General features: G+C 48.9%; 1 protein-coding gene across 2 annotated transcripts in view; it reads right to left on the bottom strand.

The window, feature by feature from the left end:
• Positions 1–907: 907 nt before the first annotated feature.
• Positions 908–19,636, bottom strand: part of chst1 (carbohydrate (keratan sulfate Gal-6) sulfotransferase 1) — a 37,828-nt gene continuing 19,099 nt past the window's right edge. For both annotated transcript variants that reach the window (XM_067993551.1, XM_067993550.1), the window contains exon 2: positions 908–4,763. In XM_067993551.1, coding sequence (XP_067849652.1) covers positions 3,430–4,743 — 1,314 coding nt within the window. In that variant the 5' untranslated portion in view covers positions 4,744–4,763 and the 3' untranslated portion in view covers positions 908–3,429. The remainder of the gene's footprint in view (positions 4,764–19,636) is intronic.

The following is a 19,636-nucleotide window of genomic DNA, read 5'->3' on the forward strand; positions in this document are numbered from 1 at the left end:
AATGCCAAAAAGGTGATTCGTTTTGAAATAATCGTTTTGAAAAGGTTTTTATGAATTGCGATACAAAAATAACTTGCCATTTATTTTTCCCATAATTTTGCTTCTAATTTCTAAGACGGGAGCCATTTACTCCTTTGAGAAAGATTAACTACATACCTGCAACAAAGATTGTGATCATTAAAAAATTATTTGTTTCATCATTCAGTGAGATTGATCCATGCTGTGCAGAGAAATAAGGTCTGTGGCCGTTCAAATTTAAGTTCTGAAATCTTGTCTTGCAGATTTTCTTTTTTTCAAATGCCAGTGAAAAGTCCAAGAAAGCAAATATTCATATTCGTTATATTCATATACATCCGGTAGTGCAAGTTTGATTGGTGGATAATCAGCATATTATTTTCAAGCGTTTTGGTAAACGATAATAATTTTTTTCAAATCAACCTTTATTTTTAACCAAACTTTTTGGACTATGGAAAATAATCATTGAGAGTGATCACAGTCCCTCCCAACCATGTGAGGTAAGTAGGAATGGCATTTAGTGCCCTGGGTACTAAACACTATGGGAGAGATTTGAGAGATGGGAGGATGAACAACGGGAAGAGAATAAGTGAAGTGGGCAGAAGGGAGGATAGGAAACATGGAAACCACCCACAACTAGCGACTTATACAAGGTTACTGCGGAGGTGTTGGCCGCCCACACCAGTCCAGGAATGAAAATCGACAGCAGCAGCAGCAGCAGAGAATTCAATTGTGTTTTTTCCCCAAAAGGGACTAATACAGATTTGCTTACATTATGTTCCCGTTAAGTGTATAAACTGACTTTCACAATTTCTATACACTTCTCAGAAGTATACACTTAAGGAGTATGTGAAATATAGCGTACACAAAACTTTATTTAGAAATTGCCGTTCCATTCACAATAATCAGACAGTTTTGAACTCCATAGCAAAGCACTTCCATTTATTTCCTCCCCGTATACAGGCGTAAATTGAAGACATCTATCTGTTGAAAGAAATGCACTGCTCACCTTGATTTATTTTAACCCTTTCAATGCCATGCGACGTTGTCAGGCTCCTGAGACTGGTATTGAAGCATATTAATTGGTCACTCATGGTACATGACCAGTTCAATTTTCCAAGTCTGGACTTTAATTGGCTGGAAAACTACCCTTTAACACCACTTTCCAACCAGTGTAAACTGTTCTATACACGCTCCAGTATGAACGGTGCTGCCCATATAAAAATGATGCAAAACTTTTAAACTCATTTTATGGGGGGCGACGGTCGGGAAAGATGGGGTCAGTGTTTCAATCTATTTAGCTTGCTTTATTTCCTTACAGGAGTCATAGTCGTGTTCCAAACGTCATGGCTGTCATTGCTTTCTATCAAATTTCAAAGCCTAGCACCTGGGGCAAAAAGTTAAGTCAGCATCAAGGTGTCCAAACCAGGTATTGGGGTATCCATTCCTGTAAAGAGGAAAAACACTGATATAGAAAGAATGAACTTGCATTTTGCAGCGCCTTTCACAACCTCAAGATGTCCCAAAGCACTTTACAGCCAATTAAATACTTTTGAAGTGTAGTCACTGCTCTAGTGTGGAAAACGCGGGAGCCAATTTGTGCACAGCAAGATTCCACAAACAGTAATGCGATAATGACCAGATAATTTTTTTTTAGTGATGTTGGTTGAGGGATAAATATCGGCCAGGACACCGGGGAGAACTCCCCTGCTTTGAAATAGTGCCATGGTTCTTTTATGTCCACTTGGAGGGCAGATGGGGCCTCAGTTTAATGTCTCATCTGAAAGATGGCACCTCCAACAGTGCAGTACTCCCTCAATATTGCATTGGAATGTCAGCCTAGATTTTGTGCTCTAGAGTGGGCATGGAACCCATGACCTTCTGACTTAGAGGTAATAGTAATGGATGAACTCTGTCACACTTAAGCTGCAGCAAATTTGTGGTAAACATTAGAAACTACAAATCAACTACAAAATGAACCACATAATTTTGAAAAATATAGTTTTGAAGTAGACTGCATTTGCTTCGATGTCATTTTCACAAGTTGATTTCTTTAGCTATCTGTTATTATGGGGACGTTTAATGCATAGGTTTTCAAACTCAGGAGCCACAAGGGTATTTTAGACAGTTCCTGTCGTCAACATATTTCTCCTGTCATCCGCCTTCTGTATGTTTATCAGTAGGTGTTCAGTTATTAGCACATTATTTCTGTTGTTGTATACCAATTAAAAACACATGCTCTGTAGTGATAGCAGTGTTCTCCTGTGGGAAGATGACCCCATCTTCCAAAAATTGAAGGAATATTCCCCTGGAGTGTGTCAATATGTGCAGGATGCACTCCCACGCAGTAAAGTTTGAACACAGATGCTTGAAAGAGACTAAACTCAGACGAGAAATAGCTGGAGCAAATGTTGATTTTCATAGGAAGAGACCCAGCAAACCCATGCTTTCAACAGGAGCGGTCTAGTCCAGTGCTGTCCAATAGAAATTATTGACTAGTCGCAGGGTAACACCTGTTTAGCCACATGCACTAATTTTAGTAGAAAATACCTTTACATACACCCACATAATACAGGTAAATGTACTTCACTTGTATATTTACTGAACAAACCTCTAGCAGTATTCAGTAGCAAAGCAAGTAAAACACTCAATCAAAATGCACTCACACACTCTGCTTTTCGTCTTAACATTTTACCAACAAACTCACAAAAAGGGTTAAAGTACACATGCATACGCCATGCCAATGAGTATTGAGATCATGTGCCCAACGACGGTGTCTATTACTTATTTTCTATTGACTAATCAGATGCAATTAGCCACAGGTGGCTGGTGACTAAGGGATTGCACTGGTCTAGTCTGGTCTGATCTCCTTTCCTTTTTATATTCCTTCTTTTCACTACTTGGTTCTTGAACTAAGTGCCTCAAACACAAACATGTGTTACTTGTTATGGCACTGAAACTCGAGTACACCCTCACAATGTACAGAAAAAAGTAAAACCAAAAGAGAGCCTTGGTGCTTAGGGATTAAAATGGAAAATTGAGCAATTTGCAACAGTATGAAAAATACCTCAGTACAGAAATGTTGGCAGTTCCTTTTAAGATCTTTTGACATTTTAGAAAGATACAATGCATTTAAAAAATATTCAAATATTTCACTTTTTAGTAAACATTTTCATCCACATTAAAATATATTTTGGTTGGGATGCTTTGTAAAATCTTTTGAACTTTCACCTTGGCCAACCAGCTACCCTGAAACCTTGTGCAACTCCAGGACTTAGTTGTATCATCAAAGACTATTTGAGAATTTACGTGTGGAGGGGAAACTAAAATCCAACAATTTAAAAACACCCTATATATACATATATATACATACATATCAAAAATATATAACTAAATGGCACAAACTATTTATAATTACAAAAAGGGTAGAAAGATCTTGTCCTCAGCTAGATTTACAGACACGTTTCTGAGTTCTTCGGGCGAGTTGACCATTTTGTAACCCAGCTGGGTCAGAGTCAAGTTGCAAATGTTCTGCACCAACTCGACCATGTCGTAGGTAAGTTTGAACCTCCAGCCCTCGGCAGTGGCCGCTGAGTCCCGCACCGTCGCGTACTTGTGGTTGCCCGATGCGCCGGCCCCTCGGGTGTTATTGAGGATCCACCTGGGCACATTGCCGTCCACCGGGACCCCCAGGAACCGGTAGATCTCCTCCGTCTTCTTCTCGGGCTCCCTGGCCAGGTCCTCGTAGCGGACCAACATGTACCTGCCCTTCAGCCAGCCGGGGCGGGCGAGCCCGGTGCCCGCCGAGTTGAGGAAATCCTCGCAGGTGGCGCTGAGGTGGGACGCGTCCAGGTTGTAAGGTTTGCGGCCGCTGTTGCGCCAAATCTTCCAGGCTCGGAAACTCTCGGGGAAGGTGTCGATGCGGGAGGCCAGGATGCCGCGGGGGTCCCTCACCAGCTGGATGACCTTGAGGTTGAGCCGGGGGTCTTCCACCAGGGTGCGGAGGTCGCCAATTTCTGGGATCCTCACCGTCTTGATGGCGACGTGGTGCCGCTGGGCACAGACCCGGGCGGCCAGGGTCAGGTTGAGGGCTCCGCACCTCCTGACACACTCGCCTTCCTCCCAGCGCTCTGCCGCCGCCACCTCCTGCTCCTGCTCGTCCAGCTCCCCGCCGGGAGCGGGCGGCCAAGCGGCACAGACGGGCGGCGAGCACAGCGCCTTGCTGGCTCCCCGGCGGAAGAGCCGCTGGGTCCGATGGTTGTCCGGGGTCGGTTTGATGTAGGTCTCCAGGTCGTGCAGCTGGCAGTCGAAGAGGCTGCGGAGAAGGTCGCGGTAAGCGCCCAGCAACAGGCGGCGGCCGTCGGCGGAGGCGGGGGCGGAGGGGGGGTGTCTGAACCTCAGGCTGGTGTTGATGAGCGTGGTCTGGACGTGGTAGAGCGGCTCAAACAGGTAGAAGATGTCCGAGTGCTGGTTGAGCAGCTGCCCGATGAAAGACGAGCCGCTACGGGTGGTGGCCAGGATTAAGATGTGGGTGACTGGTTGGGGCCGGGGGTCGCAGGAGGCTGCTAGCCCGGGGCCGCAGCCCGTGTGCTTGGGGATGCGGCAGATGGTGAAGGGTTTAGCGATGAAGCTCCGGATGGCCGTGTACTGAACGGCCAGCGAGGCCAAGACCAGCAGCAGGACCGCCTTCCAGGAGCACTCCATGGCCGCAGGTGTGTGTCCGGTCATTCAGTGTCCTGTACTGTATCCTGCAACAACACAAAGCCCAAAGGAAGTCATTGCTGCATCCAACACAGTCATTTCGTTCTTCCATTGAATATCACCCTCCCCTTCCATTGAATGTCACCCTCCCCTTCCATTGAATATCACCCCCCCCTTCCTTGGAATATCACCCTCCCCTTCCATTGAATATCACCCTCCCCTTCCACTGAATATCACCCCCCCCCTTCCATTGAATATCACCCTCCCCTTCCATTGAATATCACCCTCCCCTTCCACTGAATATCACCCCCCCCTTCCATTGAATATCACCCTCCCCTTCCATTGAATGTCACCCTCCCCTTCCATTGAATGTCACCCTCCCCTTCCATTGAATGTCACCCTCCCCTTCCATTGAATATCACCCTCCCCTTCCATTGAATGTCACCCTCCCCTTCCATTGAATGTCACCCTCCCCTTCCATTGAATGTCACCCTCCCCTTCCATTGAATATCACCCTCCCCTTCCATTGAATGTCACCCTCCCCTTCCACTGAATGTCACCCTCGCCTTCCTTGGAATATCACCCTCCCCTTCCTTGGAATATCACCCTCCCCTTCCATTGAATGTCACCCTCCCCTTCCATTGAATGTCACCCTCCCCTTCCTTGGAATATCACCCTCCCCTTCCTTGGAATATCACCCTCCCCTTCCATTGAATATCACCCTCCCCTTCCTTGGAATGTTCCATTGAATATCACCCTCCCCTTCCATTGAATATCACCCACCCCTTCCTTGGAATATCACCCTCCCCTTCCATTGAATATCACCCTCCCCTTCCATTGAATATCACCCTCCCCTTCCTTGGAATATCACCCTCCCCTTCCATTGAATGTCACCCTCCCCTTCCACTGAATGTCACCCTCGCCTTCCTTGGAATATCACCCTCCCCTTCCTTGGAATATCAGCCTCCCCTTCCATTGAATGTCACCCTCCCCTTCCATTGAATGTCACCCTCCCCTTCCTTGGAATATCACCCTCCCCTTCCTTGGAATATCACCCTCCCCTTCCATTGAATATCACCCTCCCCTTCCTTGGAATGTTCCATTGAATATCACCATCCCCTTCCATTGAATATCACCCACCCCTTCCTTGGAATATCACCCTCCCCTTCCATTGAATATCACCCTCCCCTTCCATTGAATATCACCCTCCCCTTCCTTGGAATATCACCCTCCCCTTCCATTGAATGTCACCCTCCCCTTCCATAGAATGTCACCCTCCCCTTCCTTGGAATGTTCCATTGAATATCACCCTCCCCTTCCATTGAATATCACCCACCCCTTCCTTGGAATATCACCCTCCCCTTCCATTGAATATCACCCTCCCCTTCCTTGGAATGTTCCATTGAATATCACCCTCCCCTTCCATTGAATATCACCCTCCCCTTCCATTGAATATCACCCTCCCCTTCCATTGAATATCACCCTCCCCTTCCTTGGAATATCACCCTCCCTTTCCATTGAATATCACCCTCCCATTCCATTGAATGTCACCCTCCCCTTCCATTGAATATCACCCTCCCCTTCCATTGAATGTCACCCTCCCCTTCCATTGAATGTCACCCTCCCCTTCCATTGAATATCACCCTCCCCTTCCATTGAATGTCACCCCCCCCTTCCATTGAATATCACCCTCCCCTACCATTGAATATCACCCTCCCCTTCCATTGAATATCACCCTCCCCTTCCATTGAATATCACCCTCCCCTTCCATTGAATATCACCCTCCCCTTCCATTGAATATCACCCTCCCCTTCCATTGAATATCACCCTCCCCTTCCATTGAATATCACCTTCCCCTTCCATTGAATATCACCCTCCCCTTCCACTGAATATCACCCTCCCCTTCCATTGAATATCACCCTCCCCTTCCATTGAATATCACCCTCCCCTTCCATTGAATATCACCCTCCCCTTCCACTGAATATCACCCTCCCCTTCCATTGAATATCACCCTCCCCTTCCATTGAATATCACCCTCCCCTTCCATTGAACATCACCCTCCCCTTCCATTGAATATCACCCTCCCCTTCCATTAAATACCACCCTCCCCTTCCACTGAATATCACCCTCCCCTTCCATTGAATATCACCCTCCCCTTCCATTGAATATCACCCTCCCCTTCCATTGAATATCACCCACCCCTTCCTTGGAATGTCACCCCCCCCTTCCTTGGAATATCACCCTCCCCTTCCATTGAATATCACCCTCCCCTTCCTTGGAATGTCACCCCCCCCTTCCTTGCAATGTCACCCTCCCCTTCCATTGAATGTCACCCTCCCCTTCCATTGAATGTCACCCTCCCCTTCCATTGAATGTCACCCTCCCCTTCCATTGAATATCACCCTCCCCTTCCATTGAATATCACCCTCCCCTTCCATTGAATATCACCCACCCCTTCCTTGGAATGTCACCCACCCCTTCCTTGGAATGTCACCCCCCCCTTCCTTGCAATGTCACCCTCCCCTTCCATTGAATATCACCCACCCCTTCCTTGGAATGTCACCCCCCCCTTCCATTGAATATCACCCTCCCCTTCCATTGAATATCACCCTCCCCTTCCTTGGAATGTTCCATTGAATGTCACCCTCCCCTTCCATTGAATATCACCCACCCCTTCCTTGGAATGTCACCCCCCCCTTCCATTGAATATCACCCCCCCCTTCCATTGAATGTCACCCTCCCCTTCCATTGAATATCACCCTCCCCTTCCATTGAATATCACCCTCCCCTTCCACTGAATATCACCCTCCCCTTCCATTGAATGTCACCCTCCCCTTCCATTGAATGTCACCCTCCCCTTCCATTGAATATCAACTTCCCCTTCCATTGAATATCACCCTCCCCTTCCATTGAATATCACCCTCCCCTTCCATTGAATATCACCCTCCCCTTCCATTGAATATCACCCACCCCTTCCATTGAATGTCACCCTCCCCTTCCATTGAATATCACCCTCCCCTTCCATTGAATGTCACCCTCCCCTTCCATTGAATATCACCCTCCCCTTCCATTGAATGTCACCCTCCCCTTCCATTGAATATCACCCTCCCCTTCCATTGAATGTCACCCTCCCCTTCCATTGAATGTCACCCTCCCCTTCCATTGAATATCACCCACCCCTTCCTTGGAATGTCACCCCCCCCTTCCATTGAATATCACCCTCCCCTTCCATTGAATGTCACCCTCCCCTTCCATTGAATATCACCCTCCCCTTCCATTGAATATCACCCCCCCCTTCCATTGAATATCACCCTCCCCTTCCATTGAATGTCACCCTCCCCTTCCATTGAATATCACCCACCCCTTCCTTGGAATGTCACCCCCCCCTTCCATTGAATATCACCCTCCCCTTCCATTGAATATCACCCTCCCCTTCCATTGAATATCACCCTCCCCTTCCATTGAATGTCACCCTCCCCTTCCATTGAATATCACCCACCCCTTCCTTGGAATGTCACCCCCCCCTTCCATTGAATATCACCCTCCCCTTCCATTGAATGTCACCCTCCCCTTCCATTGAATATCACCCTCCCCTTCCATTGAATGTCACCCTCCCCTTCCATTGAATGTCACCCTCCCCTTCCTTGGAATGTCACCCTCCCCTTCCATTGAATATCACCCTCCCCTTCCTTGGAATGTCACCCTCCCCTTCCTTGGAATGTCACCCTCCCCTTCCTTGGAATGTCACCCTCCCCTTCCTTGGAATATCACCCTCCCCTTCCATTGAATGTCACCCTCCCCTTCCTTGGAATATCACCGTCCCCTTCCTTGGAATGTCACCCTCCCCTTCCATTGAATGTCACCCTCCCCCTTCCATTGAATGTCACCCTCCCCTTCCATTGAATGTCACCCTCCCCTTCCATTGAATATCACCCACCCCTTCCTTGGAATGTCACCCTCCCCTTCCATTGAATATCACCCTCGCCTTCCTTGGAATATCACCCTCGCCTTCCTTGGAATATCAACCCCCCTTCCATTGAATGTCACCCTCCCCTTCCATTGAATGTCACCCCCCCCCTTCCATTGAATATCACCCTCCCCTTCCATTGAATATCACCCTCCCCTTCCATTGAATGTCACCCCCCCTTCCATTGAATGTCACCCTCCCCTTCCTTGGAATGTCACCCTCCCCTTCCTTGGAATGTCACCCTCCCCTTCCATTGAATGTCACCCTCCCCTTCCATTGAATGTCACCCTCCCCTTCCATTGAATGTCACCCTCCCCTTCCATTGAATGTCACCCTCCCCTTCCATTGAACGTCACCCTCCCCTTCCATTGAATGTCACCCCCCCCCCTTCCATTGAATGTCACCCTCCCCTTCCTTGGAATGTCACCCTCCCCTTCCTTGGAATGTCACCCTCCCCTTCCTTGGAATATCACCCTCCCCTTCCATTGAATGTCACCCTCCCCTTCCTTGGAATGTCACCCTCCCCTTCCATTGAATATCACCCTCGCCTTCCTTGGAATATCACCCTCCCCTTCCTTGGAATGTCACCCCCCCCTTCCATTGAATATCACCCTCCCCTTCCATTGAATATCACCCTCCCCTTCCATTGAATATCACCCTCCCCTTCCATTGAATATCACCCTCCCCTTCCATTGAATATCACCCTCCCCTTCCATTGAATATCACCCTCCCCTTCCATTGAATATCACCCTCCCCTTCCATTGAATATCACCCTCCCCTTCCATTGAATATCACCCTCCCCTTCCATTGAATGTCACCCTCCCCTTCCATTGAATGTCACCCTCCCCTTCCATTGAATATCACCCCCCCCTTCCATTGAATATCACCCCCCCCTTCCATTGAATATCACCCTCCCCTTCCATTGAATATCACCCCCCCCTTCCATTGAATATCACCCCCCCTTCCATTGAATATCACCCTCCCCTTCCATTGAATATCACCCTCCCCTTCCATTGAATATCACCCTCCCCTTCCATTGAATATCACCCTCCCCTTCCATTGAATATCACCCTCCCCTTCCATTGAATGTCACCCTCCCCTTCCATTGAATATCACCCTCCCCTTCCATTGAATATCACCCTCCCCTTCCATTGAATATCACCCCCCCTTCCATTGAATATCACCCCCCCCTTCCATTGAATATCACCCTCCCCTTCCATTGAATATCACCCCCCCCTTCCATTGAATATCACCCCCCCTTCCATTGAATATCACCCTCCCCTTCCATTGAATGTCACCCTCCCCTTCCATTGAATATCACCCTCCCCTTCCATTGAATATCACCCTCGCCTTCCATTGAATGTCACCCTCCCCTTCCATTGAATGTCACCCCCCCTTCCATTGAATATCACCCTCCCCTTCCATTGAATGTCACCCTCCCCTTCCATTGAATGTCACCCTCCCCTTCCATTGAATGTCACCCTCCCCTTCCATTGAATGTCACCCTCCCCTTCCATTGAATGTCACCCTCCCCTTCCATTGAATGTCACCCTCCCCTTCCATTGAATGTCACCCTCCCCTTCCATTGAATGTCACCCTCCCCTTCCATTGAATGTCACCCTCCCCTTCCCCCCAACACATTCTGCACTATTAAATATTCTTCTTTCACATTTACAGGCTTCCCTCCCCCTTTTTGTTCAACAGGAGGAGGCCATTCAGCCCCTGCAGCCATTCCATTAGATCATGGATGAACTGTACCTCAACTCCATTTCCCCCCTTTGCTCCATACCCCTTGATACCTTTACCCACAATCTCTCGATCTCAGCCTTTGAACAGAATCAGCTAACCTGTGATCACGTGCCATAAATGTTCAGCCATTGAAAACAGAACATGCTGCAAACAGGTTAACTGGGTTCTGACCAAGGGGCCTGCACCTGAATGATCAACTCTTCTCTCCACTTCTGCTGACTGACCTGCCGAGTGTTTCCAGCATATTCTGTTTTTGTTTCAGATTTCCAGCATCTGCAGTTGTTTATTTTTTGTTTGATTTTTGAAAGCAAGAAAACAAAACCGGCCTAAATTCTACTGATTTCAATTTCCCAGCTGTGCAAGGTCAGCCTGCCTTAGCCACCCATATAACATTATAATAGAGGGCCGAATCTTGCTGGAAAAATAACAGCATGTTAACGACACACGCCATTATTAATGCACAAATCGGCCAGCAAGTTGAGGGGATGAAGAGATTCACTGTGAGATGCGGATCTCCAGAATTTGCTGGTTAATTTACACCACTCCACCGTTTGCTTCGCACAAACGGCATCTCGCCCTTAGCCTCCCCGCTATTTTTAAGAATTTACTGGATTTGCACATTAATTGCCCGTTAAACTCAACGCAGAAACTTAGGACACATAATTAACAGCGTAAGTTAAAGCCTCGCCCCTCCCTATCTCTGTAACCTCCTCCAGCGCTACAACCCTCTGAGATCTCTGCGTTCTTCTATTCCGGCCTCTTGCGCATCTACTATTTTCATCGCTCCATCATTGGTGGCCGTGCCTTCAGCTGCCTAGGCCCTAAGCTCTGGAATTCCCTCCCCAAATCTCTCCGCCTCTCTACATCTCTCTCCTCCTTTAAGACACTCCTTAAAACCTACCTCTTTGACCAAGCTTTTGGTCACCTGTCCTAATAACTCCTTATGTGGCTCGGTGTCAAATTTTCTTTGATAATCACTCCTGTGAAGCACCTTGGAATGTTTTACTATGTTAAAGGCACTATACAAATGCAAGTTGTTGTTGCTTTTGTAAGTACCCTTTTTAACAATGTGATAATTGTTAATGCAATGTCAATCAACCTCTCTGGCCCAGAAAGGGAACAATTTAAACTGTTGAGTCTCGTACCTGCATGCAGTCAATTGTTGTTCGAGATTTTTAAAATTTCAAACTTTCAATTTTTAAATTTGTTTTCTACTTTTCCTTTCTGTCTCTTTCTTTCCCTCTCTTTATTCTTCTTTCAGTAACTGCTTTGACTCTAATTCACCCTCCTTCTCCTTCGTTCCCCTGTTTCTCAATCCTTAAATCGCATTGATTAAGGGGATACACTGCTGGTCCTGTCGACCTCTCAGGTCCCAGATGCCCCATTGCCCTCGCCATGGCGCAAACAAATTTCAAGCTGAAAAATGCAGGAAAAAATCTAACTAACAGCGCACACCACGAGACGTCCCACTTCAGCAAGATATGGCGCATTGTTTAACAGAGGGCACTGACTGAGGACAAACACAGCCACAGCCCAGCGGTGCAATCAGTCGGTGCCAATGGGCTGCTTGGTGGCACAGTGTCCCTCCCTCCCTCTACAGATGCTCCCAATTTTCGCTTCTAAACCATTAATCACAGAAATCTATTGTTTCTGTGTGTGTTCTGAAGAAGGACACTGCTCCAAACTTTTAACATCTCTGTTCTCTCCACGGTCACCGACTGACCTACTTTGTGTTTCCAGCGTTTTCTGCTTTTTTTTTGAAAGCATTCTCGGGATACGGGCGTTGCTGGCAATGCTGGCAATTATTGCCCATCATTAGTTGCCCTTGAGAAGGTGGTGGTGAGCCGCCTTCTTGAACCGCTGCAGTCCGTGTGGTGACAGTTCTCCCACAGTGCTGTTAGGAAGGGAGTTCCAGGATTTTGACCCAGTGACCATGGAGGAACGGCGATAAATGTCCAAGTCGGGATGGTGTGTGACTTGGGGAACTTGGAAGTGATAGTGTTCCCATACACCTGCTTACCTTGTCCTTGTGTATCGGATTACCAACATTTGCACTTTTTATACGTGTGAGTGTATCTGTGTAACGTGTGCATCTTAATCACGCCTCTGCCACTTAAACACGCGGGAGTTTTTTTGCATTCAGCAAGTTTCAAAGAGCCCAGCCTACCTCAGTGTTATTTAAAAGGAATCGCTGTTGTCTCGGATTAATCCTGTAGAAATGGTAGAGGTTTAGTGTTTTATTTTTGGGGTGAGCCTGTTCACAATGGAGCTCTGGCTGCAACCAGCAGGAGAGTTCACTGCTCCCTTATTGACTATACGCAAATACTAGGAATCAAACTGCATTGATGGAAGGTTGGTGATGTGAAATGTTTTTGCAATAATATCCGCACCCTGTCACAACACTGCAAACAGGAACTGCGGCAATTTAGAAGAGTTTTTATGAAATCAAAATACAACTCCAAGATTTTATAATCAATGACAGAAATTACAAACGGGATGCAGTTTATCTGATTTGCTTGGCAGGCATTAATTCTCGATCTCTATGATATTTTATCCAAGAGGTATTTCACCATTATTATATTGTTGGACCAGTTTGGGAACAGTATAAAGCGTGGAGACCAAAAACTCTGTGCAAGCACAGGGGGTGTACAACACACACTGGGACAGTAACTGGGATTATACATCACACACTGCGTCAGTAACTGGGACTGTGCACCGCACACACACACCAGGACAATAACTGGGTTTGTGCACTACACACACACAGGACAGGAACTGGGACTGTGCGTCCCACATTCCAGGACAGGAACTGGGACTGTGCGTCTCACGTTCCAGGATAGTAATTGGGACTGTGCACTACACAGGCCGGGACAATAACTGGGTTTCTGCACGACACACACACAGGACAGGAACTGGGACTGTGCGTCTCACATAGGACAGTAACTGGGACTGTGCATCACACACACCAGGACAGTAACTGGGATTGTGCGTCACACACACCAGGATAGTAACTGGGACTGTGCGTCACACACCAGGACAGTAACTGGGACTGTGCGTCACACACCAGGACAGTAACTGGGACTGTGCGTCACACACCAGGACAGTAACTGGGACTGTGCGTCACACACACCAGGACAGTAACTGGGACTGTGCGTCACACACCAGGAGAGTAACTGGGACTGTGCGTCACACACCAGGACAGTAACTGGGACTGTGCGTCACACACCAGGACAGTAACTGGGACTGTGCATCACACACACAAAGGGACAGTAACTGGGACTGTGCATCACACACACCAGGACAGTAACTGGGACTGTGCATCACACACAACAGGACAGTAACTGGGACTGTGCGTCACACACATCAGGACAGTAACTGGGACTGTGTATTATACACACCAGGACAGTAACTGGGACTGTGTATTATACACACCAGGACAGTAACTGGGACTGTGCATCACACACACCAGGACAGTAACTGGGACTGTGCATCACACACACGAGGACAGTAACTAGGACTGTGCATCACACACACCAGGACAGTAACTGGGACTGTGTATCACACACAGGGACAGTAACTGGGACTGTGCATCACACACACCAGGACAGCAACTGGGACTGTGCATCACACACACCAGGACAGCAACTGGGACTGTGCGTCACACACATCAGGACAGTAACTGGGACTGTGCATCACACACCAGGACAGTAACTGGGACTGTGCATCACACACCAGGACAGTAACTGGGACTGTGTATTATACACACCAGGACAGTAACTGGGACTGTGTATTATACACACCAGGACAGTAACTGGGACTGTGCATCACACACACCAGGACAGTAACTGGGACTGTGCATCACACACACCAGGACAGCAACTGGGACTGTGCATCACACACACCAGGACAGCAACTGGGACTGTGCATCACACACACCAGGACAGTAACTGGGACTGTGCATCACACACACCAGGACAGTAACTGGGACTGTGCATCACACACACCAGGACAGTAACTGGGACTGTGCATCACACACCAGGACAGTAACTGGGACTGTGCATCACACACACCAGGACAGTAACTGGGACTGTGCATCACACACCAGGACAGTAACTGGGACTGTGCATCACACACCAGGACAGTAACTGGGACTGTGCATCACACACACCAGGACAGTAACTGGGACTGTGCATCACACACACCAGGACAGTAACTGGGACTGTGCATCACACACACCAGGACAGTAACTGGGACTGTGCATCACACACTAGGACAGTAACTGGAACTGTGCATCACACACCAGGACAGTAACTGGGACTGTGCATCACACACCAGGACAGTAACTGGGACTGTGCGTCACACACACCAGGACAGTAACTGGGACTGTGCATCACACACACCAGGACAGTAACTGGGACTGTGCATCACACACCAGGACAGTAACTGGGACTGTGCATCACACACCAGGACAGTAACTGGGACTGTGCATCACACACACCAGGACAGTAACTGGGACTGTGTATTATACACCAGGACAGTAACTGGGACTGTGCATCACACACACCAGGACAGTAACTGGGACTGTGCATCACACACACCAGGACAGTAACTGGGACTGTGCATCACACACACCAGGACAGTAACTGGGACTGTGCATCACACACCAGGACAGTAACTGGGACTGTGCATCACACACATCAGGACAGTAACTGGACCTGCGTATTATACACACCAGGACAGTAACTGGGACTGTGCGTCACACACACCAGGACAGTAACTGGGACTGTGCATCACACACCAGGACAGTAACTGGGACTGTGCATCACACACACCGGGACAGTAACTGGGACTGTGCGTCACACACACCAGGACAGTAACTGGGACTGTGCATCACACACACATCAGGACAGTAACTGGGACTGTGCATCACACACACCAGGACAGTAACTGGGACTGTGTATTATACACACCAGGACAGTAACTGGGACTGTGCATCACACACACCAGGACAGTAACTGGGACTGTGCGTCACACACACCAGGACAGTAACTGGGACTGTGCATCACACACACCAGGACAGTAACTGGGACTGTGCGTCACACACACCAGGACAGTAACTGGGACTGTGCATCACACACACCAGGACAGGAACTGGGACTGTGCGTCACACACACCAGGACAGTAACTGGGACTGTGCGTCACACACACCAGGACAGTAACTGGGACTGTGCGTCACACACACCAGGACAGTAACTGGGACTGTGCGTCACACACACCAGGACAGTAACTGGGACTGTGCGTCACACACACCAGGACAGTAACTGGGACTGTGCGTCACACACACCAGGACAGTAACTGGGACTGTGCATCACACACACCAGGACAGTAACTGGGACTGTGCATCACACACCAGGACAGTAACTGGGACTGCGTATTATACACATCAGGACAGTAACTGGGACTGTGCGTCACACACACCAGGACAGTAACTGGGACTGTGCATCACACACCAGGACAGTAACTGGGACTGTGCATCACACACACCAGGACAGTAACTGGGACTGTGCATCACACACACCAGGACAGTAACTGGGACTGTGCATCACACACATCAGGAAAGTAACTGGGACTGCGTATTATACACATCAGGACAGTAACTGCGACTGCGTATTATACACACCAGGACAGTAACTGGGACTGTGCGTCACACACACCAAGACAGTAACTGGGACTGTGCATCACACACCAGGACAGTAACTGGGACTGTGCATTACACACACCAGGACAGTAACTGGGACTGTGTATTATACACACCAGGACAGTAACTGGGACTGTGCATCACACACACATCAGGACAGTAACTGGGACTGTGCGTCACACACACCAGGACAGTAACTGGGACTGTGTATTATACACACCAGGACAGTAACTGGGACTGTGCATCACACACACCAGGACAATAACTGGGACTGTGCGTCACACACACCAGGACAGTAACTGGGACTGTGCATCACACACACCAGGACAGTAACTGGGACTGTGCGTCACACACCAGGACAGTAACTGGGACTGTGCATCACACACACCAGGACAGGAACTGGGACTGTGCGTCACACACACCAGGACAGTAACTGGGACTGTGCATCACACACACCAGGACTGTAACTGGGACTGTGCGTCACACACACCAGGACAGTAACTGGGACTGTGCATCACACACCAGGACAGTAACTGGGACTGTGCGTCACACACACCAGGACAGTAACTGGGACTGTGCGTCACACACACCAGGACAGTAACTGGGACTGTGCGTCACACACACCAGGACAGTAACTGGGACTGTGCATCACACACACCAGGACAGTAACTGGGACTGTGCATCACACACACCAGGACAGTAACTGGGACTGTGTATTATACACATCAGGACAGTAACTGGGACTGTGCATCACACACACCAGGACAGTAACTGGGACTGTGCGTCACACACACCAGGACAGTAACTGGGACTGTGCGTCACACACACCAGGACAGTAACTGGGACTGTGCGTCACACACACCAGGACAGTAACTGGGACTGTGCGTCACACACACCAGGACAGTAACTGGGACTGTGTATTATATACATCAGGACAGTAACTGGGACTGTGCATCACACACCAGGACAGTAACTGGGACTGTGCATCACACACACCAGGACAGTAACTGGGACTGTGCATCACACACCAGGACAGTAACTGGGACTGTGCATCACACACATCAGGACAGTAACTGGGACTGCGTATTATACACATCAGGAAAGTAACTGGGACTGTGCGTCACACACACCAGGACAGTAACTGGGACTGTGCATCACACACCAGGACAGTAACTGGGACTGTGCATCACACACACCAGGACAGTAACTGGGACTGTGCATCACACACACCAGGACAGTAACTGGGTCTGTGCATCACACACATCAGGACAGTAACTGGGACTGCGTATTATACACATCAGGACAGTAACTGGGACTGCGTATTATACACACCAGGACAGTAACTGGGACTGTGCGTCACACACACCAGGACAGTAACTGGGACTGTGCATCACACACCAGGACAGTAACTGGGACTGTGCATCACACACACCAGGACAGTAACTGGGACTGTGTATTATACACACCAGGACAGTAACTGGGACTGTGCATCACACACACCGGGACAGTAACTGGGACTGTGCGTCACACACACCAGGACAGTAACTGGGACTGTGCATCACACACACATCAGGACAGTAACTGGGACTGTGCATCACACACACCAGGACAGTAACTGGGACTGTGTATTATACACACCAGGACAGTAACTGGGACTGTGCATCACACACACCAGGACAGTAACTGGGACTGTGCGTCACACACACCAGGACAGTAACTGGGACTGTGCATCACACACACCAGGACAGTAACAGGGACTGTGCGTCACACACACCAGGACAGTAACTGGGACTGTGTATTATACACACCAGGACAGTAACTGGGACTGTGCATCACACACACCAGGACAGGAACTGGGACTGTGCGTCACACACACCAGGACAGTAACTGGGACTGTGCGTCACACACACCAGGACAGTAACTGGGACTGTGCGTCACACACCAGGACAGTAACTGGGACTGTGCGTCACACACACCAGGACAGTAACTGGGACTGTGCGTCACACACACCAGGACAGTAACTGGGACTGTGCGTCACACACACCAGGACAGTAACTGGGACTGTGCATCACACACACCAGGACAGTAACTGGGACTGTGCATCACACACCAGGACAGTAACTGGAACTGCGTATTATACACATCAGGACAGTAACTGGGACTGTGCGTCACACACACGAGGACAGTAACTGGGACTGTGCATCACACACCAGGACAGTAACTGGGACTGTGCATCACACACACCAGGACAGTAACTGGGACTGTGCATCACACACACCAGGACAGTAACTGGGACTGTGCATCACACACATCAGGACAGTAACTGGGACTGCGTATTATACACATCAGGACAGTAACTGCGACTGCGTATTATACACACCAGGACAGTAACTGGGACTGTGCGTCACACACACCAAGACAGTAACTGGGACTGTGCATCACACACCGGAACAGTAACTGGGACTGTGCATCACATACACCAGGACAGTAACTGGGACTGTGTATTATACACACCAGGACAGTAACTGGGACTGTGCATCACACACACATCAGGTCAGTAACTGGGACTGTGCGTCACACACACCAGGACAGTAACTGGGACTGTGTATTATACACACCAGGACAGTAACTGGGACTGTGCATCACACACACCAGGACAGTAACTGGGACTGTGCGTCACACACCAGGACAGTAACTGGGACTGTGCATCACACACACCAGGACAGGAACTGGGACTGTGCGTCACACACACCAGGACAGTAACTGGGACTGCATCACACACACCAGGACAGTAACTGGGACTGTGTATTATACACATCAGGACAGTAACTGGGACTGTGCATCACACACCAGGACAGTAACTGGGACTGCATCACACACACCAGGACAGTAACTGGGACTGTGCGTCACACACCAGGACAGTAACTGGGACTGTGCATCACACACCAGGACAGTAACTGGGACTGCGTATTATACACATCAGGAAAGTAACTGGGACTGTGCGTCACACACACCAGGACAGTAACTGGGACTGTGCATCACACACCAGGACAGTAACTGGGACTGTGCATCACACACACCAGGACAGTAACTGGGACTGTGCGTCACACACACCAGGACAGTAACTGGGACTGTGCATCACACACATCAGGACAGTAACTGGGACTGCGTATTATACACATCAGGAAAGTAACTGGGACTGTGCGTCACACACACCAGGACAGTAACTGGGACTGTGCATCACACACCAGGACAGTAACTGGGACTGTGCATCACACACACCAGGACAGTAACTGGGACTGTGCGTCACACACACCAGGACAGTAACTGGGACTGTGCATCACACACATCAGGACAGTAACTGGGACTGCGTATTATACACATCAGGACAGTAACTGGGACTGCGTATTATACACACCAGGACAGTAACTGGGACTGTGCGTCACACACACCAGGACAGTAACTGGGACTGTGCATCACACACACCAGGACAGTAACTGGGACTG

The sequence above is a fragment of the Heptranchias perlo genome, chromosome 12, assembly GCF_035084215.1.
Source record: "Heptranchias perlo isolate sHepPer1 chromosome 12, sHepPer1.hap1, whole genome shotgun sequence".
NCBI classification, from domain to species: Eukaryota; Metazoa; Chordata; class Chondrichthyes; order Hexanchiformes; family Hexanchidae; genus Heptranchias; species Heptranchias perlo.